The sequence below is a fragment of the Physella acuta genome, unplaced genomic scaffold (assembly GCF_028476545.2).
Source record: "Physella acuta isolate Inbredline_101_S28 unplaced genomic scaffold, ASM2847654v3 ptg000360l, whole genome shotgun sequence".
Taxonomy (NCBI): domain Eukaryota; kingdom Metazoa; phylum Mollusca; class Gastropoda; family Physidae; genus Physella; species Physella acuta.
In genome coordinates this window covers 407501-427146 of record NW_026731879.1, presented here as the reverse complement: position 1 = coordinate 427146, position 19646 = coordinate 407501, and the positions used below count along the sequence as shown (strand labels likewise).

The 19646-nt window shown below is 42.5% G+C and overlaps 3 protein-coding genes across 3 annotated transcripts; all 3 read right to left on the bottom strand.

Moving 5' to 3' along the window:
- Nucleotides 1-5720: 5720 nt before the first annotated feature.
- On the bottom strand, nucleotides 5721-7190 carry LOC131941394 (mitochondrial S-adenosylmethionine carrier protein-like). The gene has a single exon (XM_059300641.1). It carries the CDS (start codon nucleotides 7185-7187, stop codon nucleotides 6336-6338), a length of 852 nt encoding a protein of 283 aa, XP_059156624.1. The 5' UTR covers nucleotides 7188-7190; the 3' UTR covers nucleotides 5721-6335.
- Nucleotides 7191-7554: 364 nt separating this feature from the next.
- LOC131941395 (adenine phosphoribosyltransferase-like) lies at nucleotides 7555-14133 on the bottom strand. Its single transcript, XM_059300642.1, has 4 exons — nucleotides 14007-14133; nucleotides 10186-10423; nucleotides 9490-9568; nucleotides 7555-7698 (listed from the first exon to the last, which is right to left on the bottom strand). Exons 1-4 carry the CDS (start codon nucleotides 14084-14086, stop codon nucleotides 7556-7558), a joined length of 540 nt encoding a protein of 179 aa, XP_059156625.1. The 5' UTR covers nucleotides 14087-14133; the 3' UTR covers nucleotide 7555.
- A 2017-nt stretch (nucleotides 14134-16150) lies between these two features.
- LOC131941385 (spidroin-2-like) lies at nucleotides 16151-19166 on the bottom strand. Its single transcript, XM_059300630.1, has 2 exons — nucleotides 19158-19166; nucleotides 16151-17926 (listed from the first exon to the last, which is right to left on the bottom strand). Exons 1-2 carry the CDS (start codon nucleotides 19164-19166, stop codon nucleotides 16151-16153), a joined length of 1785 nt encoding a protein of 594 aa, XP_059156613.1.
- Nucleotides 19167-19646: the final 480 nt, after the last annotated feature.

Here is a 19646-nt window from a genome sequence, read left to right as displayed (position 1 = left end):
CACATCTCTTGGTGGGGGGTAGGGGAGGGGGCAGTATCACATCTCTTGGTGGGGGGTGGGGGAGGGGGGCAGTATCACATCTCTTGATTTCAATGTGAGATCAATCTCAGAGATCAAGATTTAGCGACGAAATGAATAAAGACGACACGGTACAGAGACAAGCACTGACACACAGAACGTACATTAAACGTTGTTGTGCACTGTTACCCTGGGGTGATGCTGTGTCACCTGTCTGAGCATCAAATCTACCCGTGTGTCACCTCAGTGTGTCACCTGTGTGTCACCTCAATGTGTAGTCACTTGCTTGGGTCACTTGTTTTTGTGTCACCAGCCCAGTGGCGTAGTGAGGGGAGGTAGGGTGGTGCGGCGGCCCCGGGTGCCGACCCTAAGGGTGCGCCAAAGAAGTCTAAACAAATAAAAATTCATATGCTGGGGCACTGAAACACCACACACATATTAGAGAACGTTCACGTCTACATTATAGAACTTGACTCACTGATTGATCTGTTTTCTACATCAATTGTGTTGTACCACAATAAAATCCCATTTGGAGTAGTGACTGGTAAAAATACCACACCAACGTGGGGGGGGGGGGGGGGGGGCTTTTGCATTAACATGAATAACTATATAAATGGGCAGGAGGGGGCGCAGAAATGATTGTTCGCCCCGGGCGCCGAAATGTGTCGCTACGCCTCTGTACCAGCCGTTTTCATGTTATCACGTCAGTTATTTAAGCTAAAGAAACCGTGCAATAACTGAAGTCACGTGACATTTGGTCGATCTGATTTTATCGACACGAACAACAGGGCACTTCATCAGTGTTTCTTCCAGACCTTTTTCTCCGGGGGGGGGGGGGAGGGGGGGGGGGGCGGTAAACTTTCTTCGGGGGGGGGGGGGGGGGGCGGACACTTAAAAGTATATATTTTCTATATAAATTATATAAATTTCATATCGTTCGGGGGGGGGGGGGGGCGGTAAAAAGAGATGCCTGAAAGAAACTCTGCACTTCATGTCGAGTCGTTAACAAGACACTCACGTAATGTGTATAGCTGAAGCTAGACCAGTAATATGGCTGAAGCTAGACTAGAAATATGGCTGAAGCTACAGGTAAGCTGACAGACCAGAACACCTGCGACAGGACGAGTGATCGTCAATTACCTACATACAGCTATAGCATCTGCTCACCTCCATACAGCTATAGCATCTGCTCACCTCCATACAGCTATAGCATCTGCTCACCTCCATACAGCTATAGCATCTGCTCACCTCCATACAGCTATAGCATCTGCTCACCTCCATACAGCTATAGCATCTGCTCACCTCCATACAGCTATAGCATCTGCTCACCTCCATACAGCTATAGCATCTGCTCACCTCCATACAGCTATAGCATCTGCTCACCTCCATACAGCTATAGCATCTGCTCACCTCCATACAGCTATAGCATCTGCTCACCTCCATACAGCTATAGCATCTGATCACCTCCATACAGCTATAGCATCTGATCACCTCCATACAGCTATAGCATCTGATCACCTCCATACAGCTATAGCATCTGCTCACCTCCATACAGCTATAGCATCTGCTCACCTCCATACAGCTATAGCATCTGCTCACCTCCATACAGCTATAGCATCTGCTCACCTCCATACAGCTATAGCATCTGCTCACCTCCATACAGCTATAGCATCTGCTCACCTCCATACAGCTATAGCATCTGCTCACCTCCATACAGCTATAGCATCTGCTCACCTCCATACAGCTATAGCATCTGCTCACCTCCATACAGCTATAGCATCTGCTCACCTCCATACAGCTATAGCATCTGCTCAGCTCCATACAGCTATAGCATCTGCTCAGCTCCATACAGCTATAGCATCTGCTCACCTCCATATAGCTATAGCATCTGCTCACCTCCATACAGCTATAGCATCTGATCACCTCCATACAGCTATAGCATCTGCTCACCTCCATACAGCTATAGCATCTGCTCACCTCCATACAGCTATAGCATCTGCTCACCTCCATACAGCTATAGCATCTGCTCACCTCCATACAGCTATAGCATCTGCTCACCTCCATACAGCTATAGCATCTGCTCACCTCCATACAGCTATAGCATCTGCTCACCTCCATACAGCTATAGCATCTGCTCACCTCCATACAGCTATAGCATCTGCTCACCTCCATACAGCTATAGCATCTGCTCACCTCCATACAGCTATAGCATCTGCTCACCTCCATACAGCTATAGCATCTGCTCACCTCCATACAGCTATAGCATCTGCTCACCTCCATACAGCTATAGCATCTGCTCACCTCCATACAGCTATAGCATCTGCTCACCTCCATACAGCTATAGCATCTGCTCACCTCCATACAGCTATAGCATCTGCTCACCTCCATACAGCTATAGCATCTGCTCACCTCCATACAGCTATAGCATCTGCTAACCTCCATACAGCTATAGCATCTGCTCACCTCCATACAGCTATAGCATCTGCTCACCTCCATACAGCTATAGCATCTGCTCACCTCCATACAGCTATAGCATCTGCTCACCTCCATACAGCTATAGCATCTGCTCACCTCCATAAAGCTATAGCATCTGCTCACCTCCATACAGCTATAGCATCTGCTCACCTCCATACAGCTATAGCATCTGCTCACCTCCATACAGCTATAGCATCTGATCACCTCCATACAGCTATAGCATCTGATCACCTCCATACAGCTATAGCATCTGCTCACCTCCATACAGCTATAGCATCTGCTCACCTCCATACAGCTATAGCATCTGCTCACCTCCATACAGCTATAGCATCTGCTCACCTCCATACAGCTATAGCATCTGCTAACCTCCATACAGCTATAGCATCTGCTCACCTCCATACAGCTATAGCATCTGCTCACCTCCATACAGCTATAGCATCTGCTCACCTCCATACAGCTATAGCATCTGCTCACCTCCATACAGCTATAGCATCTGCTCACCTCCATACAGCTATAGCATCTGCTCACCTCCATACAGCTATAGCATCTGCTCACCTCCATACAGCTATAGCATCTGCTCACCTCCATACAGCTATAGCATCTGCTCACCTCCATACAGCTATAGCATCTGCTCACCTCCATACAGCTATAGCATCTGCTAACCTCCATACAGCTATAGCATCTGCTCACCTCCATACAGCTATAGCATCTGCTCACCTCCATACAGCTATAGCATCTGCTCACCTCCATACAGCTATAGCATCTGCTCACCTCCATACAGCTATAGCATCTGCTCACCTCCATAAAGCTATAGCATCTGCTCACCTCCATACAGCTATAGCATCTGCTCACCTCCATACAGCTATAGCATCTGCTCACCTCCATACAGCTATAGCATCTGATCACCTCCATACAGCTATAGCATCTGATCACCTCCATACAGCTATAGCATCTGCTCACCTCCATACAGCTATAGCATCTGCTCACCTCCATACAGCTATAGCATCTGCTCACCTCCATACAGCTATAGCATCTGCTCACCTCCATACAGCTATAGCATCTGCTCACCTCCATACAGCTATAGCATCTGCTCACCTCCATACAGCTATAGCATCTGCTCACCTCCATACAGCTATAGCATCTGCTCACCTCCATACAGCTTTAGCATCTGCTCACCTCCATACAGCTATAGCATCTGCTCACCTCCATACAGCTTTAGCATCTGCTCACCTCCATACAGCTATAGCATCTGCTCACCTCCATACAGCTATAGTATCTGCTCACCTCCATACAGCTATAGCATCTGCTCACCTCCATACAGCTATAGCATCTGCTCACCTCCATACAGCTATAGCATCTGCTCACCTCCATACAGCTATAGCATCTGCTCACCTCCATACAGCTATAGCATCTGCTCACCTCCATACAGCTATAGCATCTGCTCACCTCCATACAGCTATAGCATCTGCTCACCTCCATACAGCTATAGCATTGCTCACCTCCATACAGCTATAGCATCTGCTCACTTCCATACAGCTATAGCATCTGCTCACCTCCATACACCTATAGCATCTGATCACCTGCTCTGTGTCCAGGTGCCACACCTGTTTCCTGTTGGAGGCTTTGATCAAAGAATGAGTTACAGACAGTACACATCTAGCAATCTCGGTCACGAGTATCCCACCATTACAGCAACCTTCCTATCGTCATTACCTGCAGCCCACCATTACAGCAACCTTCCTGCCGTCATTACCTGCAGCCCACCATTACAGCAACCTTCCTGCCGTCATTACCTGCAGCCCACCATTACAGCAACCTTCCTGCCGTCATTACCTGCAGCCCACCATTACAGCAACCTTCCTGCCGTCATTACCTGCAGCCCACCATTACAGCAACCTTCCTGTCGTCATTACCTGCAGCCCACCATTACAGCAACCTTCCTGCCGTCATTACCTGCAGCCCACCATTACAGCAACCTTCCTGCCGTCATTACCTGCAGCTCACCATTACAGCAACCTTCCTGCCGTCATTACCTGCAGCCCACCATTACAGCAACCTTCCTGTCGTCATTACCTGCAGCTCACCATTACAGCAACCTTCCTGCCGTCTCTCCTGTCGTCATTACCTGCAGCGATCACTCAACACTTGATTTCAAATATTGATCGATTCCCTCGGAGCAGAATTTAGTTTCATTGAACAACATTCATCTGACTTTTATCTTAATTCTTGCGGATTTTATTAATTGTAACAAATCATGCGAGGTAACACGACTAACACAATTCAAAATGTGGACAGGTATTAAAATAAAAACATTTGCGGAATTCTAGCCGGTGAAAAACAACAAAGCCAGATCTACTTATATATTAAGAGCTGTTGAAAAAAACCGGAATAACAATTCAGGGGGAATAACAAGGAATATTATTAGCACATTTTCATTTATGTAGTTATTTCCCGTACCAGACAAAAACTTATTTCTAACAAATTAGCTGGGAAGATTTTGCTTAGTGTGTCACATTACACAACTGGGCAGAGTTTCTACCAGGCATCTCTTCTGGGGGGAGGGGGGGGGGGGGCGCTGGCTTCGGTTCCCCCCCCCCCAAAATTAAATTTATATAATTTATATAGAAAATATATACTTTTAACAGTGTCCGCCCCCCCCCCCCCCCCCGGGAGAAAAAAGTCTTGAAGAAAAACTGCAACTGGGGTCTTAGCTGCCCTTAAAATAAACAAGGTACTGACTACCATTGAGGCCAGACCAAACATTTAGAAAAAAGTGCAGTCACCCTTGGCAAAATCCATTGCAATAGAAATAAATCACATTACAAATGTAGGAGAAATACTGCTAATTCTGATAAGAACTTTTAGAAACAATCTGATGACTGTTTAAGTTATGAATTTATTTATTTTTTTAAAATAATTTTCTATTATAGTTAATGTCTTTGTAATTGGAATAGTTTTCTATTATAGTTAATGTCATTGTATTTGAAATAATTTACCACCAATTGGCATCAGGGTAAGAGAAACTAGGTGTGGGGAAAAGTTTTTTGGAAGTTGTGTTAACAAAGTGAAAAAGTTTTTTATGAAAGGATACAAGTCTGATGAAATAAGATTTGTCAAACCTGTTCCTAATTTTGTGGTAGAGAAAAGCTATTGAACACCTGAAAGCTAGAAGTTTATTTTAATATAAGAATCTAGACACAGCACATGATCAACAAAGACAACTGATCTGATTTCAAGAGTTTATTGACAACATCAAATGGCATCAGGTGACGCACTAACACAGTCTGCTTGAAGAATTGTGTCTACAGCTAGGGCATGCTACAACAACGTCAGTACATGCAGTTTGTCTCATGGATTCACCAACTTTCACTACCTCTTCAACATGCACCTACTGCAAGTTGTGCACTCAAGTGGGACCATTTCTGATGCTTATTGAAATATTTGACTTTTGATTCAACTTTTTACCCAGATAAAAAAAAAATCTGGATATTCAAGATAGTTCTAACATGGCGAGTGAGAACATTAGCTCAGGAATTTTAGAAAAATATTTTTAAAATTTTAAACATTTTCACAAAAATATTTTAACATTTTACAGCTAGCATATGGCCAGTGGATAAAACAAAATTAACAAGTGTAGGGCACACCAAAAGTTGTGTGACTATAGGACCCACAAAAGTTGTGTGACTGTAGGACACACAAAAGTTGTGTGACTGTAGGACCTAGCTCAATGGAAGACAGCTGAGCAGGAATAAACATCCAACAATTTCTCACAACCTAATTCTGGATTAACACATTAATACCACTAGGCAGTTGACTTTAATCCTGACCCCACCCCTAACCCACTAGACCCAGGGCCAGGACCAGGCACTGACTGTAATCCTGAACTTCTCATAGACCCCCAGAAAGATGGACCCACCCAAAGAGATCCACATGACCCTGGGTACCACCCCCGCAAACAACCCCCTGACCCCCTGTGTCTCAACCACCTGCCTGACCACAGATACAACGTTGCCGCTGGCTGCCCTTGACCCCCTCTCTGCCAGGATGATCCTGGTCTTGACCACGTCTAGAGGTGTGGTGAGGGCAGCGGCGGTGCCCCCGGCCACTGCCCCACAGAGTGAGGACTGCCAGGCCGTGATTGGCTGCCCGCTGTGGCTGGACCAGCTGGACTTGAGGTACTCCCAGATGGGGAACTGGATCACGGAGAAGGGGATCTCACGCAGAACAGTGCTCAGGTACCCGCGGTAGAACCCCCGCACCCCCTCGGAGCGCAGCGTGAACCGCAGTGATGAGATGGACGAGCCAGTCCTCTCAACTTGGGCCCTCTGTTTGACAACCTCCACTGGGACTCGAACCAAACAGGCGGTGACCTCCCCTACGCAGGCAGCTGCCATCTGGCTGGCCACCTCAAACCTTCGCTCAGTGGACAAGGAACCAAATACTTTTTTAGACGTCTCGTAGGCGCAGAAAAACAGCGCTCCCCCTGGGGCAGAGCCAAGTGCTGCGGACAGCAGGCCAGAGTAGACCCTGCTGAAGCCGCCAGACTTGAGGAACCCAGCCTGGGACTGCAGCCGCGTCTTGATGGTGTCCAGGGGGAAGAGCACAACGTCCACCGCGGTGCCAGCTGCTGCCCCAGAGATGAGAGCAGCAGGAAAACTGGTGCCGGGCAGCAGGCCGGGGTTGACCTCCTCCATGGTCAGACAAGTCTGGCACCAAACTCAGGCGATCAGCTCACCTATTCACATCAACACAATATTTAGCAATAAAAAAACATGCATTGGTAGAGAAAAAATTATGAAACAACAAGAAAAAGAGAATTAAAAAATTATGCAAAATCAAATGAAAGTTGAGACTGGATAATCAACAAATATCAGCTTGGCTAACCATAACCAATAACAAAAACATGATATAAAAAAGTTATCCAAACAATAGATCTTGATATGGTAAGATAAAAATGTAGCTGCTTCCAAAAAATAAAGTTCGTTAACAAATGTGAGTAAAAATCTGCTAAACTTTGATTGCTGATAAATACTGATGAAAGAAAAAATGTTCAGTTCTCCGCCTAGTCAGTGCAAGCTATAAGAGATTTGATTGGCTTGCTGACTTTCTGTCGCCCCTGTAGGGCCACAAGCTCCACCACAACCAAGCAGTGGACCACTTCCCCACCAATCTTCTCCACCAGCTCACACGCAGCTTTCAGAGTACCTGGCAAACAAAAGGTTAAAGGTCAGCCTTGTCTAAAACTGTGACCTTTGTGTTGAGACAAGACAAAAAATGTGAATTCATTTTAAAATTTTGATCATTTTATTTTATTTTATAAACAATTAAATTTTATAAACATATTTCATAAACAACATATTTATAGGACCTATATAATTTATAAACTTTTTTTATAAGTATATTTTTATAATCATAATTTATTAGCATAATACACTATAAACATTTTATGATAATATTTTATTAGATAAACATATATACATATTAGATTAACACACACACACATATATATATATATATATATATATATATATATATATATATATATATATATATATATATATATATCTAATATATAAAGCTCAATTCTGTATGTAATAAGTTTGTTTGTCGTTGACATACTTCGATGGATTTAAGTGTTAGATAATTAAAGTCCTTATGGTCTAAATTTATGAGTTAAAAAATTAATATTGAAAGTTTTGGGAAATAATTTTCATTTATCAAACTGAAAGTAATAATTTTCGGCATGTTCATTAAACACAAGTTTTAAAAAAATATCATCTTTTACAAAAATTCTAATTATGTCTTTATTTAGTCCTACAGCACTTACTTCCCTTTGATAAATTAGGAAAACACAATTACTTCCCTTTATAAAAGCATTGCATTAGTGGAAAAGAATTTACTTTTTATTACTTTGTTTTGGTGTTGGGAAAAAAAATAATTACATAATTAGCGGGGATTGATCAAGTGCAAATGTTGTAGGTATTTTACGAATAAGCTTGGAGTATTATAATTGTTCATTAAATTGAAACAGGCGCATTCGTTTAAGTGAGTGCAAAAGACTATGAATAAGTAGGGGTACTATAGTCGTTTATTAAGCTAAAACAGGCAATTCCGCCCCTGGCTAGACTGTGGCGTTTATGTTTTCTTTGTGTTTAGGTTGGGTTTGCGTTAGTGGTTGCGGTTTGATTTGGTTCGTTTTTGTTCTTTCTTTTTTCGTTTTTGTTTGTGTTTTTTTCTTTGGGTTTGTATTTGTGTTTTTGGTTGGTTTTGCGTTTGGATTTGGTTTGTTTTCGTTTGCTTTTTCGTTTTTTTTTTGTTGTTATTGGTTGGTATTGGTGTTTGTGGTTGGGTTTGTTGTTAGGTTTTTGTTTTTGTTTTTTTTTTGTTTTTTCTTTGTGTTTGTATTGGTGTTTGTGGTTGTGTTTGTTGTTAGGTTTTTGTTTTCGTTTGTATTTGTAATTGTGTTAGCGTTATGTTGTTTTGGTTGGTTGTGGTTTAGGTGGGCAATGCCGGGTTTATGATGATTACTAAACACACAGGTAATGGTCTTTAACAGAAAGGTTTTTCACAGAAGCCAGAGCAGGGCCTGGCCGGGACGGCTAGTATATATATATATATATATATATATATATATATATATATATATATATATATATATATATATATATATATATATACCTGACCAGCCCTAGACTGACCATCATCTGACCACAACCACCTGACCAACCCTAGACTGACAACCACCTGACCAACCCTAGACTGACAACCACCTGACCAACCCTAAACTGACAACCACCTGACCAACCCTAGACTGACAACCACCTGACCAACCCTAGACTGACAACCACCTGACCAACCCTAGACTGACCATCATCTGACCACAACCACCTGACCAACCCTAGATTGACAACCACCTGACCAACCCTAGACTGACAACCACCTGACCAACCCTAGACTGACAACCACCTGACCAACCGTGACCAGGACAGAACTTACCACCAGTGGCCAGGAGGTCGTCAATGATCAAAACTTTCTGCCCTTTGTTGATTGAACTCTTCTGGATCTCTAGACAGTCCTGCAGAGAGAAGATGTCAGGGAAATGTCAGTGTTGATTGAACTCTTCTGGATCTCTAGACAGTCCTGCAGAGAGAAGATGTCAGGGAAATGTCAGTGTTGATTGAACTCTTCTGGATCTCTAGACAGTCCTGCAGAGAGAAGATGTCAGGGAAATGTCAGTGTTGATTGAACTCTTCTGGATCTCTAGACAGTCCTGCAGAGAGAAGATGTCAGGGAAATGTCAGTGTTGATTGAACTCTTCTGGATCTCTAGACAGTCCTGCAGAGAGAAGATGTCAGGGAAATGTCAGGCAAATGTTGGATCTCTAGACAGTCCTGCAGAGAGAAGATGTCAGGGAAATGTCAGGCAAATGACAACTCTGGATCTCTAGACAGTCCTGCAGAGAGAAGATGTCAGGGAAATGTCAGGCAAATGACAACTCTGGATCTCTAGACAGTCCTGCAGAGAGAAGATGTCAGGCAAATGTCAGGCAAATGACAACTCTGGATCTCTAGACAGTCCTGCAGAGAGAAGATGTCAGGCAAATGACAACTGCCTCCTGATACAAGTGTTGTGTGTCAGTCACATGCCAGTATTGGGTGGACTCTAACAGAACTGTCTGCAGCGAGTACTTACTGTGCCATACTCCAACATGTATGTCACTTGCTCCAACTCCCCAGGTAGTTTTCCCTTCTTGCGCGCAGGTACAAAAGGTATGTTGAGCTCTAGGGCCAAGATTGGGCCAAAGAGAAACCCTCGTGAGTCTAGGCCCACTACACACTGCACATCAGGACACACCTCCCTCACTGCCTGCAGGATCAGCTCATTCAGGTCTCGGAACACGCTGGGGTTGCGCAGGATGGGGAAGATGTCTCTACAAACAGGGAAAGATGAAGTATTGAGGGGACATTCAACGAGGGGGACATTCAACAGGGGGACACTCAACAACAGCGGGGACACTCAACAAGGGGACAAATTCATCTATTAAGTTTTACACAGGCTCATTATTATTACATTTCTGGTTGTGGTATTCGAATATCCAATTGCAAATTTTGAGAATTACCATTCTAGTACACCAAAAAATCTTTATGCTTATGTGAAAAGAGTAGGTTTTTTATGAGCAAGAGCCGTGCCTATAGTATACCTTGAAAAAAATGTAAGAATGTATTTAACAGTGGTCATAGGCTGTAGTGTGTAGTATTTAAATTAATCCTCACTATTTAAGATGGCTAATATAATTTAAAAATTGTATTTTCTGTAAACATTTCTCCATGTTATTGTTATGACTCATTTTTGGGATCAAGCAGATGAAGTTGTTTGGGATTTGCAAATTCCCCAGAGTCGACCTTTTATTAATTCCAGGACATCCTGAGTATTCAGTAAACTGAGCCAATTGTTGTTTAATAAAATACACTTACAGGAGTTGACAGAGTAGAATCCAACAAATAGATCTAATCTAGGGGCGCTGGTTAATTGCCAGACGTAAAATGGCGAGGCAGTAAATTGCGAGAAGAAAAAGTAGCTTGATACATATTATTGAGAAATGTTTTTGTTTCATCCTTTTGGTGGGTTGTTTTCTCCAGATGGACGAGTAGACAAATAAATAGGTGGGTCTATATATATCACCTGTGTTGTAGGTGGGTCTAGATATATCACCTGTGTTGTAGGTGGGTCTAGATATATCACCTGTGTTGTAGGTGGGTCTAGATATATCACCTGTGTTGTAGGTGGGTCTAGATATATCACCTGTGATGTAGGTGGGTCTAGATATATCACCTGTGTTGTAGGTGGGTCTAGATATATCACCTGTGTTGTAGGTGGGTCTAGATATATCACCTGTGTTGTATGGTTTTTAGTTTTATTAAGACAAGTAAATAGGATGGCAATTCGGGATATAGACATGATTTTTAATCCATTTTAAATACTTAAACTTTTTAAACTAGAATAAAATCTAGTACAAAAAAGAATTGCACACCAAGTGAACACAAAATAAAATGTGCATAATAGTGTGGAATATTATTAATACTTCATAAACTCACATGAGTTTTTTGTAGAAATCGGAAATTACTACTTTCGGTCAACAGAAACTACTCAAAATTTGATAGAAGGCAGAGAATTAGATCTTTTACTTACATGTGAAATTTCATTTAACTATTTGAAATAGTACTCAAGTTATAGGCTTTTTAAAAATTCAAAGTAGAAAAAGTTCCACTTCCAGTTATTGGAAATCGCTCAAAATTTGATACAAATCTATGATTTTGATATAATAGGCCTACTTATATATGAAATTTCATCAACCTAGCTGTAACAGTACTCAAGTTATCGTGTTTACAGACACACACACACAAGTTAGAAAAAAATCGTAGGCGGCGGGTATAATACAAAATTTCTATGCAACAATACAAAATATGTTTGCGGTGGCAGCAGTTTTGGACACAGTGATCTTCTAATCAGGCTGCCTCTGACTTCCACACAAAAGAAAGAAGTTGATCTATCGTCGACTGTAATTCGGGCACTTTTGAACAAGGTGGTATTCTAAGTCAACACAAAATATGATGAAGTTGACAAAGCATCAGTATGTCTAGCAACGGAAAAATTGGAAGTTTTAACAATGTAAACGAAACGTCTTTAAAGTCTTCATCAAATTTCACTGTAAATCGAGTGCGGTAAATTTTTTGCAGATACCTTTGCATTTTAACACCACCCAGCGGTAAGTATCGGGTTGTGGTAATATGCAAGACAAAAGTCACGTGACCAACCATTTTCGCGCCCTTGCAGTTTACCGCCTCACAATTAAGCTTTTCGCGCCTCGCAATTTCCCAACACCCTTGACTTTTAGCTACCTACATTCATTTATAAGATATTTTAATATGCCGAAGTTTTATTGAAGAATCTTTAAAAATAAGCAAGAAATCCACCCATGAAATCAGGTCACAGGTCTAGTAGTTTTTTTCTTCATTAGTGACATTAACTCATAATCAGACTTAATGGGCTGAACCTCATTTTGGAATTTTTTTTCAGTTATAATTACTTTGCACAGAAACTTAATTAATTTAAATAAAAAGGCCTATATGCTAAATTAAATTGACTTAGTTTACTAGTGCGCTAGCTTATTAATTTAATATTATTGATTGATACTTGTAGACTAGATCTACTACTTTCTACACTCTTCGTCTTCTCTCTTCCTTCAGGATAGGTTTTTCGATTCGTGAAATCTCGTTCTCGCGGTTTTGAAGCACCCGTGTTTTGGGCGGCCATATAAAATATCGAATCATTTCTTTCTCATGAAGTACATGATAGTTAAAACTAAGGATTGTATCGTAATCGGATAGATTTTTACTCGAAACTGCCCATGTATTTACGGGGCGAATAATTAACATTTTAATAATGGCAGCTTGACCTAATTTCTTTATTTGTATTTAACGAGGCCGTCGAGAGAAAGTCACGCTTACTTAGCTTGCGTTTCAAGTCGAATAAACTAAAGCAGGTGCGTTCTTCAATAACTTTATTGTAATATACAATTTGTATAACATCTTTACTATCAAATAAAAATAGAATTGTTTAATATAATTAGGGTGACAACAGTGCTTTTGAGGGTGTAAGTAATAATGCCATTTTATTATATTCTTGTTTGATGAAAACGAGGCGCGGGAAAATGTGTGCAGCGCAAGAATCCAATCATTTGGCTAGATTTATGACTGTTTTTTATGTCACACCTAAAAATAGAATGTTTACGCTTTCTTCGTTGATGATCGTTTTTATTATTTTTTAAATTGAAAGTATGATAGATTGCAGATTTTGTAACTTGGTATACTTACCCTTTATCAATTTTAAAATTAGCATGCTGATTGTGAACAAATATAGTCATAAAACACAGAAATATAAAGTTATAATTGCAATGTGCCACACCCGGGCCACACGCCCTCAAGAAAGCATGTGTTTATTAAGCTGTTATCTTACTTTACAACAGTAGGCCTAATTAAAATTAATTTTCAAATTTTTATCACTTATTGGGTAAGAAGATTAAGCACATGTTTACCAAAAATAAAAATAAAACAAAAGCAAATTCTGTTTTAAAGAAGGTCACGGGTGAAGTTTTTTTTTTCCTTCTGTCACGTTCAGTGGAGGGTGCCACAGGCTGACCTGACTTTGGAATTTTTTTCAGTAATAATGACTTTGCACAGAAAGTTAAAATATGCTAAATTAGCTTAGTTTACTAGTGTTCTAAGCTATTATTGATACATTTTTAATAAAAAAAAATCATTCTGTAATTCTCATTAAAAAGCCTACTTCAGGACTTCACTTCACTGGACCCATGATGGCCCATGATCAAACTCAAACAGTTAGGCCTACAGTACTACAGTAGGCCTAAATAATAAATATTAGCCTACTAGATATAGATCTAGTCTACTTTTGACGAGTCTATACCATTACTCCCATACTATAATATTACCTACTTAAACACGATGCCAGGTTTTGGAAAGTCGGGAAAATCTGTCAATGCTTTGCGAACATTTTCTAGTTTTTCGTCAGCCATTGTGACGTTACCTATGGGTCAAAGGCAAAGGTAATGGTGTAACTAACTTTCGAAAATGAAAGAAAATGCGTACAAGCACACAGTAGCCAAAAGTCATATTTTATTTTTCTAGTCTACTTTTGACGAGTCTATACCATTACTCCCATACTATAATATTACCTACTTAAACACGATGCCAGGTTTTGGAAAGTCGGGAAAATCTGTCAATGCTTTGCGAACATTTTCTAGTTTTTCGTCAGCCATTGTGACGTTACCTATGGGTCAAAGGTAATGGTGTAACTAACTTTCGAAAATGAAAGAAAATGCGTACAAGCACACAGTTGCCAAAAGTTATATTTTACTTTTCGTGCGGTCTGTTTAAATTTTAAGAGCATTTAGTTATGCAGTTTTAGTTTAAAATGCACAATTCCTTAAAAATGGCATTTGTTGTAATCTCGCCAGTTTTTTTCCACAACACGAAATGTCGTCTATGTTTGGAGACGTTTTTGAGGGCAGACAATGGTCAAGTTTTACTTTTATATAGCTTTTATATTTTCTATGCACGGGATTGTTACATTTTGTCGTTAAAGTTACTCAAAATATCTACTGCAACTCGTACGACAGGTTGTTTATAAAAGATTTTAAAATGTTATCCATCGCTGATTCCACTTGGGTTCGTTGGTTATCAAAAGATGCCGGTTTGGATCATTACACGCTTTTATTACACTCTTTTATTTAACTCACTTCCTCTGTCGTCAGTCTGTCGTCAGTCTAGATCGAAACGGCCGAGCGAAATTACGGGCACTTCTAACAGACAGATACGGTTCGCAGTTGGTACGTGGGTCAAGACATGAAGACAATGCAACATGACATATAATTTGACTTAATTGGCTTCCCTGATTAATTTTTTATGAATTAATTAATATTTTGTCCAAATTAGTAGGCTGTCTCGTCAAACTATTCACGGCTATTAGATACGCGTCATCGCGTTCAGTAGGTGCGTAATGGTTTTTAGTCATGCAACTCTAGTGTAAATAAAACATGTTAAGTACTTAAAAAATGCATAAAAACGTTTTAATAACAAGCTTTTATGTAATAATGCACTAAAAAGTAGAAAATAAATTATAAACTACTATTTACATTACCATAAAAAAGCGTGAGTCTCTTCCTAAATATTAGTAAAGGTATCCAATAGATACTAAAGTAACTCACGCTTTTCTTTATAGTTATTTAATTAGTAGTGTACTATTTATTTTCTACTTTTTAGCGCATTATTAAATAAAAGATTGTTATTAAAACGTTTTTATGAATTTTTTTGAAAAGTTGCTTTTTTTTCGGCGCCTACCCCCTTAAAAAGTAAGTACTCTTGTGCTTTGAAAAATACGCACTAAACTCACTAATGAAGTGCTTTGTTTATCTTTGATGCATTTGTTTTATATACACCAGCCACCTGGCACCAATCAAATATTAATTAATTGTCATTATTAATTAATTTTCACAGTTATTTGAAAACAGTTTAGCGTGAATTTTGAATGAATGGTTATTGTATCTAAATGTTTTCTTTATTTATTTTTGTGTGTAGTCGAAGACTGGGAAAATGAAAAGTTATATTTCTTAATGCAGTTGCGCCCCTTTAATAGGTAAAATTTGGGCGGTTAACAGGTCAATTTTTAAAGTCCTTACTATGATATTTCTGATACTCTGGTATTTTCCAGGCAGTATTTCTTCCAGACTATCTTTCAAAACCATCGATGTTAAAACAATGCAGTTGGTTGGAAATGGAATGAAAAGAGACTTAATTGAGTCGATCAGTTGATACCGTCTCTCAACAAATTGAAGCGTCCTCTTTAGACCTAGCGATCCATTGGGCAGATGAGGCAGAGTTCATATGTTTTTTTTTTACCTCGGCTTATCAAGGGAAGGTGTGGTCAGCACTTTGCCCAACCGTCTTTACTTACCATAACGTAAGCTAGGTACCCATCAGAGCTGGGTGGACTCAGTAACGTTCTACTGGCTTGGACCTGGATTCGAACTTGAGACTTTCGTGTTAGCAGTCTAGCACCATCCCACACTGTCTCTCATACTCTATCTAAAAGTTTTAAAGATTTTCCAAGGTTGAATAAAAAAAATAGCAGAGTGGGATTCTCCGGGTCCTGACTCTCCTGGTCCTGACTCCCCTGGTCCTGACTCTCCAGGTCCTGACTCTCCTGGTCCTGACTCTCCTGGTCCTGACTCTCCTGGTCCTGACTCCCCTGGTCCTGACTCCCCTGGTCCTGACTCCCCTGGTCCTAACTCTCCTGGTCCTGACTCCCCTGACTCCCCTGGTCCTAACTCTCCTGGTCCTGACTCCCCTGGTCCTGACTCCCCTGGTCCTGACTCTCCAGGTCCTGACTCTCCTGGTCCTGACTCCCCTGGTCCTGACTCCCCTGGTCCTGACTCCCCTGGTCCTAACTCTCCTGGTCCTGACTCCCCTGACTCCCCTGGTCCTAACTCTCCTGGTCCTGACTCTCCTGGTCCTGACTCCCCTGGTCCTAACTCTCCTGGTCCTGACTCCCCTGACTCCCCTGGTCCTAACTCTCCTGGTCCTGACTCCCCTGGTCCTGACTCCCCTGGTCCTGACTCTCCTGGTCCTGACTCTCCTGGTCCTGACTCCCCTGACTCTCCAGGTCCTGACTCCCCTGGTCCTAACTCTCCTGGTCCTGACTCTCCTGGTCCTGACTCCCCTGGTCCTGACTCCCCTGGTCCTGAATCTCCTGGTCCTGACTCCCCTGGTCCTAACTTTCCTGGTCCTGACTCCCCTGACTCCCCTGGTCCTAACTCTCCTGGTCCTGACTCCCCTGGTCCTGAATCTCCTGGTCCTGACTCTCCTGGTCCTGACTCCCCTGACTCTCCAGTTCCTGACTCCCCTGGTCCTGACTCTCCTGATCCCGACTCCCCTGACTCCCCTGGTCCTGACTCTCCTCGTCCTGACTCCCCTGGTCCTGACTCTCCAGGTCCTGACTCCCCTGGTCCTGACTCTCCGGGTACTGACCCCTGACTCCCCTGTTCCTGACTCCCCTGGTGCTGACCCCCTGGTCCTGACTCTCCTGGTCCTGACTCTCCTGGTCCTGACTCCCCTGACTCTCCAGTTCCTGACTCCCCAGGTCCTGACTCTCCTGGTCCCGACTCCCCTGACTCCCCTGGTCCTGACTCTCCTGGTCCTGACTCCCCTGACTCCTCAGGTCCTGACTCCCCTGGTCCTAACTCTCCTCGTCCTGACTCCCCTGACTCTCCTGGTCCTGACTCCCCTGGTCCTGACTCTCCTGGTCCTGACTCTCCAGGTCCTGACTCCCCTGGTCCTAACTCTCCTGGTCCTGACTCCCCTGACTCTCCTGGTCCTGACTCCCCTGGTCCTGACTCCCCTGATCCTGAATCTCCTGGTCCTGACTCTCCAGGTCCTGACTCTCCTGGTCCTAACTCTCCTGGTCCTGACTCCCCTGGTCCTGACTCTCCTGGTCCTGACTCTCCAGGTCCTGACTCTCCTGGTCCTGACTCTCCAGGTCCTGACTCCCCTGGTCCTGACTCCCCTGGTTCTGACCCCCTGGTCATGACTCCCCTGGTCATGACTCCCCTGGTCATGACTCCCCTGGTCCTGACTCCTCGTCCTGACTCCCCTGGTCCTGACTCTCCTGGTCCTGACTCTCCAGGTCCTGACTCTCCTGGTCCTGACTCTCCAGGTCCTGACTCTCCAGGTCCTGACTCCCCTGGGTCCTGACTCTCCTGTTCCTGACTCTCCGGGTACTGACTCCCCTGGGTCCTGACTCTCCTGGTCCTGACTCCCCTGACTCCCCGGGTCCTCAGTCTGTGCCACCCCAGCCCTGACTGTTATATAAGAATATAAATGTTTATAAGAGCTCACTCAGTGATGGATCGGTGTGTGGCAGCTTTAAGGGAGAGTTGTATCAACGTTGGGGTATCTGGCAGTTTTAAAAGGGAGAGTTGTATCAACGTTGAGGCTCATATTCTTGACACACACACACAGGCACACACTTATATACACACACAGGCACACACTTATATACACACACACACTTATACACACACACGCACACATAGAGGTATAGAGGTGGGGTGGGGTACTAGGCCATGTCCCTCAAGAGATCTTACTTATGACAACACTATATTCATTACATGTTACATATATATTCATTACTTATTGCATTGTCAACTTGGCAGTTTGTAAGCACAAAAAGAAAAGCTAAAGAAAAGTTTCAAACATGTTTATTGTTTCTCTCAAACAGAACGTCAATTAGAAATCTAACAAATCATATCGATCTAGAGCAATTTTCTTCAAATAAATTAGAGATTTAAAAAAAAACATTCTAAAACTGAACAAAACAGAAAATATAGGTGTGGAACAATAGCACGTGTGTTTGACGTCATTGACCTTTGTGCACTCATACACCAGCACCATTTGACAACATCACAACCACGAGTCTGTGGACATACAGCAACAAACCAGCACCATCTGACAACATCACAACCACGAGTCTGTGGACATACAGCAACAAACCAGCACCATTTGACAACATCACAACCACGAGTCTGTGGACATACAGCAACACATCAGCACCATTTTACTACATCACAACCACGAGTCTGTGGACATACAGCAACAAACCAGCACCATTTGACAACATCACAACCACGAGTCTGTGGACATACAGCAACACATCAGCACCATTTGACAACATCACAACCACGAGTCTGTGGACATACAGCAACACATCAGCACCATTTGACAACATCACAACCACGAGTCTGTGGACATACAGCAACAAACCAGCACCATTTGACAACATCACAACCACCAGTCTGTGGACATACAGCAACAAACCAGCACCATTTGACAACATCACAACCACGAGTCTGTGGACATACAGCAACAAACCAGCACCATTTGACAACATCACAACCACGAGTCTGTGGACATACAGCAACAAACCAGCACCATTTGACAACATCACAACCACCAGTCTGTGGACATACAGCAACAAACCAGCACCATTTGACAACATCACAACCACGAGTCTGTGGACATACAGCAACAAACCAGCACCATTTTACTACATCACAACCACGAGTCTGTGGACATACAGCAACAAACCAGCACCATTTGACAACATCACAACCACGAGTCTGTGGACATACAGCAACAAACCAGCACCATTTGACAACATCACAACCACGAGTCTGTGGACATACAGCAACAAACCAGCACCATTTTACTACATCACAACCACGAGTCTGTGGACATACAGCAACAAACCAGCACCATTTGACAATATCACAACCACGAGTCTGTGGACATACAGCAACAAACCAGCACCATTTTACTACATCACAACCACGAGTCTGTGGACATACAGCAACAAACCAGCACCATTTGACAACATCACAACCACGAGTCTGTGGACATACAGCAACAAACCAGCAACATTTTACTACATCACAACCACGAGTCTGTGGACATACAGCAACAAACCAGCACCATTTGACAACATCACAACCACGAGTCTGTGGACATACAGCAACAAACCAG

Coding starts and splice junctions, on each gene's coding strand:
- LOC131941394 (XM_059300641.1), bottom strand. CDS start 7,187: ATGGAGGAGGTCAACCCCGGCCTGCTGCCCGGCACCAGTTTTCCTGCT.
- LOC131941395 (XM_059300642.1), bottom strand. CDS start 14,086: ATGGCTGACGAAAAACTAGAAAATGTTCGCAAAGCATTGACAGATTTT. Junction 10,424..14,006: donor AAACCTGGCATCGTGTTTAA/GTAGGTAATATT, acceptor CCCTGTTTGTAG/AGACATCTTCCCCATCCTGC. Junction 9,569..10,185: donor ACATGTTGGAGTATGGCACA/GTAAGTACTCGC, acceptor TTCTCTCTGCAG/GACTGTCTAGAGATCCAGAA.